Genomic DNA, 6,704 nt, shown 5'->3' on the forward strand with positions numbered 1-6,704 from the left:
CCCAGTCTCTCCCACCAGGCGCTGGAAGGGCAGCTTGCGGATCAGCAGCTCCGTGGACTTCTGGTAGCGCCGGATCTCGCGCAGGGCCACGGTGCCGGGCCGGTAGCGGTGCGGCTTCTTCACGCCGCCCGTGGCCGGCGCGCTCTTGCGGGCGGCCCTTGGTGGCCGCTGCTTGCGGGGCGCCTTCCCGCCCGTGGACTTGCGCGCCGTCTGCTTGGTGCGAGCCATTTCCGACACAAACAAGCAGAGAACTGCTGCAGGAATGGCAGCGCGGGCTCGCAACCAGTATATATAAGGCAAGTGCCACTGTGATTGGAGGCGGCGCCTGCCCATCAAGGCCCGCAGTGACGTGATTGGAAGCCGCGTCCGCTTTTTGATCCCCGGAGCCTCCGGGCGTTTGGATCAGAAATTAACGGCTTCCTCCCACCCACCCTTTCAGCAGAGGCTGTTTCCTACCCTTTCTCGTCGCTCGGTCTGTACGCATTTTCTTTACAATGTCCTGTCTTTGCTCCGCAAAATTTCATGTAAATATCTTGTTCGCGGAATAAAAATTTTAAATTTTGACGCCGGAAACTGGCTCCCTTTGATCTTTTTGAAAAAAGCGCGCGCTGCGTGGGATTGGCCAAGGGGTTTTTCAGGCTCAGGCAGGTTTTGGAGAGGATTTCCCGTCAGTTTCTTCATTTCTGTTTAAACTCAGAGATTTTAAAATGTTCTGTAGGCTTTTTCTAAATGCCTGTTGAGCTCCATTTCACATTTGATATTATAGCTCGATTGACATTTGCCTTTCCCTTCCACGTTCGTAGGCAGCATTCCACTACGTTTAGCCATTTGAAGTGAGACTTGTGTAAAAGGGGGTTAGGAAAACACATCCTCCAACGAGTAAGTCGACAGAAAGATGACGGTGCCAGTCACGCTGGGCCCCGCGCAGAGAAGCTCCGCGGAAGGGACGCGACCCCGGGGCGGGCGGCGTTGCTTTCCTATTAACAACCCACTAGGTCCCCCTAGGCTAGGAGTGGGCGCTGGCGAAGATGTGTCCCATTAAGATGCAAAACCACGCGGACAAGAGACAGGAGTGGTTTCATTGCCCCGCGGGCAAGCTCTTTAGTGAACGCGTGGGTGGCTCTGAAAAGAGCCTTTGGTTTAGTTGTGTGCGTTGTTGCCAAAGGAACGCAGGGTCCTCACTTGCCCTTGGCCTTGTGGTGGCTCTCGGTCTTCTTGGGCAGCAGCACGGCCTGGATGTTGGGCAGCACGCCGCCCTGCGCGATGGTCACCTTGCCCAGCAGCTTGTTGAGCTCCTCGTCGTTGCGGATGGCCAGCTGCAGGTGGCGCGGGATGATGCGCGTCTTCTTGTTGTCGCGCGCCGCGTTGCCCGCCAGCTCCAGGATCTCGGCCGTCAGGTACTCCACCGCTCAGACCTTGATCTGAGCTGAGTCGCCCGCAGCTGCCCTCTTTATAGTCGCGCCGCGGCGCGAACGTGAGTCTGTGCCATTGGCGGCCAGTTACAGCCCGTTCCCTTCACCCAATGGGATCCTGGTTCTGGAACACACTCGTTGTCAGTGGACAACGTCCCGGTGACGTTTCCGGGACTCATCGCCAGTCGGACTCGCCTTTCCTCCGCCCCCAGCCCCGTCTCTGTCCCGAATGTCCTTTCATTTTTGTTTCACGCTGTGACTGACCAAGTCACTGTCCTTAGCCAGCACAGCCACCTTTCTCGTTGGCGGCTCCGTGTTTCTTACAACAGCTGGTACCTGAGGAACGTTCAGACCGGTAAAGAATGTGAGTTCATTTGAGCTGAACTGTCCACCATTGCCGAGAGCAGAATCTCAACAAATTAAGATAATGCACCGGAGAATGGTGGTTTTTCACCTATTTTTATAAGTTACCATCAAGTGGGTTACCGGAAATCCATTGGTGATAGATCTGGGAGGTGGGAGAAAGCAAAGTGGGGAAACCTCGCTGATTGGATAAAAAGTAAAATGATAGGCATGTTTCCTTCACACACACAGATGAGTACAGGATAGTTATCAGGCAACAATTAACAGATAACAACAAGGAGGGAATGGCCTCTGCTCTGGTGCCATTGGTTGCACCCTGAGGGTCCGGAAAAAGGGAAGTTGCCAGTTACCTGATGTGTCACAGTGTCAGGGCCAGCCTGACAGGGTTGAGCCGGGCTGAGGCAGGGACGTGGGAATTGAGAAAAGAAAGAAAGACAGGAAAGCGGGGTCGGGAGGACTCCAGTTCTCTTGATGAACTGAAGCGAGTTTATTAGCTCTACAATCCTATTTATACACAACACACTGAATCGGAGGTCTGTCAAGAGGAATGTATTCTTTGTTCCTCTTAATCTCTAAGGGAGAGACACAGCAGAAGGACAAGTTCTCAGTACAGCAGATCTCAGTAAATAGGTACAGACTTCTTGGCAAGCTATGAAAGGCTGTTTTCATTCTACAAATGTTACTACCATTCTACTGATAACCGCCATCCAAACAAGTCTGGGAAAACTGTGGGTAAGGGTCCCAGCCTTGCTAGCCCCTGCAGGTGCAAGGACCTTGCCAGCTTACATCTGGCCCCCAACATCACAGGTTTGTTATCTTAGATGCAAAGAGACAACATGCTCAGTAAAGATCAAAGTTGGTCTTTGTCAAGGAAGATACTGGCCTAGGACATGCCTACCTACTATAAACTGTTTTAATTAAAAGGTTTTCATTTCAGAACATCCTCTGTGGTACTTTAGGTCTCTGAGTTTGCAAGGCTGTCAGGCAGGCCTTCCCGGAGTAGTCAGGGTAGCATGTGGCCCCTTTTCGTCCACATGTATATATTTTAGCAATAGCCAGGATGCCATGAAAATTGAGATAAGTATCAAACTGTTTATAGTATTGATGAAAACCAATCATTCATCACAAAACCACCAGGAGTATATACCGATTTGCTACCACATTCTTTGTCCCTTTGTCTTGTCCATCATTGGTACCTGAATCATATGATTTTAAACGCCACTGCAACAGATAGGGAGCACATTTTGTGCAATATTGCCGGCTGGCTGGCTGCTGCGGCCCAATTGTCCTGTAAGTAAATGATCTGCAATAAATTCTGTGGAGTTGCCTGCTCTGATCTTGTGAAGATGCCTTCTCATTACAGTGGCCATTACACTCTTGCCCTTCATCAGACACCAATGCTAATGAAAGCCAATGCCTCTGGCTGAGGAGTATGGAACGGTGGGCAGGGGGCGGGGGGATAAGCGGGTGGGGGAGCAGGGAGGTAAGCCAGTCGCAGTCCCGTTTTCCTGCTCCCAGCCTCAGGCACTCGGGTCTCTGCCAGAGGGACATGCCCCACACAAAGAGTTTCTGGGCCTCTGGGGTGGGTGGGGGAATTCTGAAGCTTGGAGATCTCTAAGGTCAGCACCAAACCTCCAAAATGAAGTCTGCAATGGGAGGCTGATACTTTGAGGAATCCTGGCTGCCACGATGCCCTGTCATTCGCCACATTGTCTTATCTTCCCAGTCTTTGGTCCTCGACTAAAAGTTATCCCGAAGTCCCTTCCCACAGAAATGATCTTCTCATGGGTCACCTGAAGCTATTGCTAACGATGTGACATATGACATAGCTTTGATTCAATCTTGAGAAATGCAGTGCAGTAAGTCCTCCTTATCCCAGAGGTATTATAATTGCCAATTCAGCAGAGACGGGGCTGAATCCTATATGAGCATTTATTCCAATATTTCCGGCAGTGTGGAAGAGCAACAGGCCATCCACAAAAATCTGCTCTCCCCCCAACCCCCCTCCTCCCATAAGCCAGCTCTCTACATTGGGCAGAAGAACAAAGATGACATGGGAACATAGGAATTACAGGCATGGGGACGTGGGCACGGGATACTCATTGCAGGTTACAAGCCATGAGGGCTGGCGGAGGGGAAAAGAGGGCTGGCGGGGGTGCGGGGGCGGGAGGAGGTCACAGAGGGCAGGCACCTCCAGGTGCCCCAGGACCAGATCACAGGCAATAAACTTGGGTTGTAAAGAGCAGGTGCCTCTGGGACTAGATGGTCTCAGCCACAAGGCTGCCAATCTTCCCACAATGATAGGCAGCTGTCGGGACAGGAGGATGGCCTGCATTCCGATGTGAGCACCCACGTTCCAGGGCGTACACTCCCAGAGAAACGAAAATGTGCCTTCTGTAATCAGAAAAGAACAATCATGGTTAAAGAGTGTGCTTACTGGTAATATTTCTTAGCTAGTGTCTAATATTCTATTTCTGCCCCTAATAGTTGCAAGACCTCCATCAGATGCCTGAAACCATGGATAGCACCGAACCTTACACGTGCCGTTTTTTTCCTATACACACATACAATGAAGTTTAACTTATAAATTAGGCAAGTGAGAGATTAGCAGCAATAATACTGAAACAGAACAATTATAACAACATACTGCAAAGAACGGTCTGTGAATGCTGTCACTCGTTTCAGGGCGTCCCTTCCGTAGGCTCAGTGCTTTCAGGTGCAAAACACTGGGGCCAATCAGAGCAGTTTCCGGCTCATGCCTTCCTGCACACGGACGGACGCCACTCTCCTCTGCACTAAGCACTTACCACACCCTGTGGCTGTAACTTTTGCCGTTTGAGGTGCAACAGCAAAGTAGCACAACTTTCTTTTTCTTCACAATTTTACAGACAGAAGGTTTATTCTTACTGTCGATCTTAGCAACTTCAGCATACAATGTTTGCCCCCTTTCCTTATTAAGTCAAGAACTTTCACCTTTTCACTCAAAGGAAGCCCTTTACAGCATCTGTTTGACATATCTGAATTGCCAGCATCACTACTCTTTCGATTTGGAGCCATTGTTAAGTAAAAGAAGAGTTCTTAAACACATGCACTGTGATACTGGTAGCCTAGATGGTTACAAGTTAACAGTGGAAGAATACTTTAATTTTATGTGTGAAAAATACTGTAATTTTATGTGTTTTTCTCTTTAACTATAAAGGAGGTTTATATTTAATATGTTCTAATGTTAAACAGTGGATCAATTCTGTGATGTCATTTTTGTACTCTTCTGTGTTTTTGTTTTTGTTTTTTTTAATTAAAGGAAAAAGGTGAAGACTAATGCCGTATCCTGGTGTTGGATGTGTTAGAAATTGCAGCTTCTAACATACAGTATTTACCAAATCACCAGCGACTAAGATGTGTCAGCCCGTGTTCTAGATGTTATAGTAACCACAGTGTGAAAATAGACAAAATCTCTGTTCTTGTAAACTTACATCCTTTCAGGGGGAGAAAATACTAAATATTCATTTACTATTCAAATAAAATATACAATCTACTACACCGTGGTCAGTGCTGAGGAGCAAAGATTTGAGATTGTTGGGAGATTTATGATGTTAAATATTCCCAACTCCCTTTAACGGAATCTCTGAAATGGAAAATATCTGTATCTACCTATCTATCTATCTATCTATCTAAGATATATATATATGTATATGTATATTCCTTTCAAACTCTAAACTGACATTCTTATTTACAGTATGGTGGTAGGCAGAGATGGACATCCCTCAGCTGATGGGTTAATGTTCTCTGCTCTCAGAGAGGGTACATATGACATTTCCTCAATTAGAAACTTTTCATTGTTATTTATTTTGCATGTGAAAGAAAATTCAAGTTAATAATCCAGTAAGTCCAGTCTACAAATACATGGATTTGAAAGCAAAACATCAAAATAAAAATATAAACTTTTAAGAAAGATGCTTTATGTCATGTAGAAAAACGTGTGGTGTGTTTTATCTATTTTTTGTCTCAGAAGTTCCCTGCAGTTATCCAAGATTCCGTCAGCTAGAGACACTTCCGCAGGCGTGGGGGCCGGGGGAGGAGGAGAAGACATACCCGGAGGTTGTATAAGATGACTCTCCAAATGCCTCCCACATAGTTTTGGAAAAATAGCTAGCAGAGGATGGTTTCGATCCATCGACCTCTGGGTTATGGGCCCAGCACGCTTCCGCTGCGCCACTCTGCTCCGTGCAGCGAGGCTGCTGAATCAAAATCATTCCTTCATTCTACTTCCCTTTAAAAGTTTGCATGTTAAAAATGATTTTTCTTCAAGGACTTTTTATTGATTTTAGTCAGTCTTAGAACAGAACAATGAGTCCAGACTACATTGAGTCCAAATATTCTGAAGGCAAAAACTTCAATGTTTCTGTTAGAAAAGAGCTGGTTTCCAGCCCGCCCCTCGCCTCTCTTGGACAACTCCAGTCCCTTAGTCAGGATGTGCAAAGAGGCCAAAATTCGAGTGTGGAAAGTCCCCGACCTTTGAACTGGGTATTTCAACGTGATTGGAAGGATTAAAAAAAAAAAAAAGGGCGAGTGCATTGGCCGGGAATCGAACCCGGGCCTCCCGCGTGGCAGGCGAGAATTCTACCACTGAACCACCAATGCCCACGTGCTAAGGTTGCTGCCTGGCGCCAAGAAGGTATTTTTTTTTCTGCTATTTTGCCGAATTATTAGTTCATTTCCTTTAAAAAAACCATTTTTAGATGGCGTTTCACTCTTATTGAGTAGGACCTAGCTTCGATTCCTTTCTCCTAGCAGAGGTAGTGACTTTGGCGTGATGTTTCTTTTTTTTTAATATATTTTTTATTGATTCAGAGAGAAAGGGAGAGGGAGAAGAGAGATAGAAACATCAATGATGAGAGAGAACCATTGATTGGCTGCCTCCTGCACATA

General features: G+C 47.2%; 2 protein-coding genes and 2 non-coding genes across 4 annotated transcripts; all 4 read right to left on the reverse strand.

Annotated features, from left to right (window-relative positions):
- Window positions 1-12: 12 nt before the first annotated feature.
- Window positions 13-402, reverse strand: LOC102769025 (histone H3, embryonic; the record flags this gene model as incomplete). The annotated part of the gene is made up of 1 exon (XM_015564319.1): window positions 13-402. A coding segment is annotated over exon 1 (321 nt), but the record flags the coding sequence as incomplete, so codon positions are not given.
- Window positions 403-1,149: 747 nt separating this feature from the next.
- Window positions 1,150-1,591, reverse strand: LOC102769318 (histone H2A type 1). The gene is made up of 2 exons (XM_006764305.2): window positions 1,504-1,591; window positions 1,150-1,408 (listed from the first exon to the last, which is right to left on the reverse strand). The coding sequence occupies exons 1-2, from the start codon at window positions 1,589-1,591 to the stop codon at window positions 1,179-1,181; spliced, it is 318 nt and encodes a 105-aa protein (XP_006764368.1). The 3' UTR covers window positions 1,150-1,178.
- Window positions 1,592-5,925: 4,334 nt separating this feature from the next.
- TRNAM-CAU lies at window positions 5,926-5,997 on the reverse strand. Its single transcript has one exon. It is a non-coding gene; the product is annotated as a tRNA-Met (tRNA).
- Window positions 5,998-6,345: 348 nt separating this feature from the next.
- TRNAG-GCC lies at window positions 6,346-6,416 on the reverse strand. The gene has a single exon. It is a non-coding gene; the product is annotated as a tRNA-Gly (tRNA).
- Between the last annotated feature and the right edge of the window lie 288 nt (window positions 6,417-6,704).

Source organism: Myotis davidii, unplaced genomic scaffold, assembly GCF_000327345.1.
Source record: "Myotis davidii unplaced genomic scaffold, ASM32734v1 scaffold1521, whole genome shotgun sequence".
Taxonomy (NCBI): Eukaryota; Metazoa; Chordata; class Mammalia; order Chiroptera; family Vespertilionidae; genus Myotis; species Myotis davidii.

Bases quoted from the DNA above. Each gene is read 5' to 3' on its own strand.
- LOC102769318 (XM_006764305.2), bottom strand. From the start codon at position 1,591: ATGAGTCCCGGAAACGTCACCGGGACGTTGTCCACTGACAACGAGTGT. The intron at 1,409-1,503 runs GTAACTGGCCGC...TCAAGGTCTGAG, and splicing joins TTGGGTGAAGGGAACGGGCT to CGGTGGAGTACCTGACGGCC.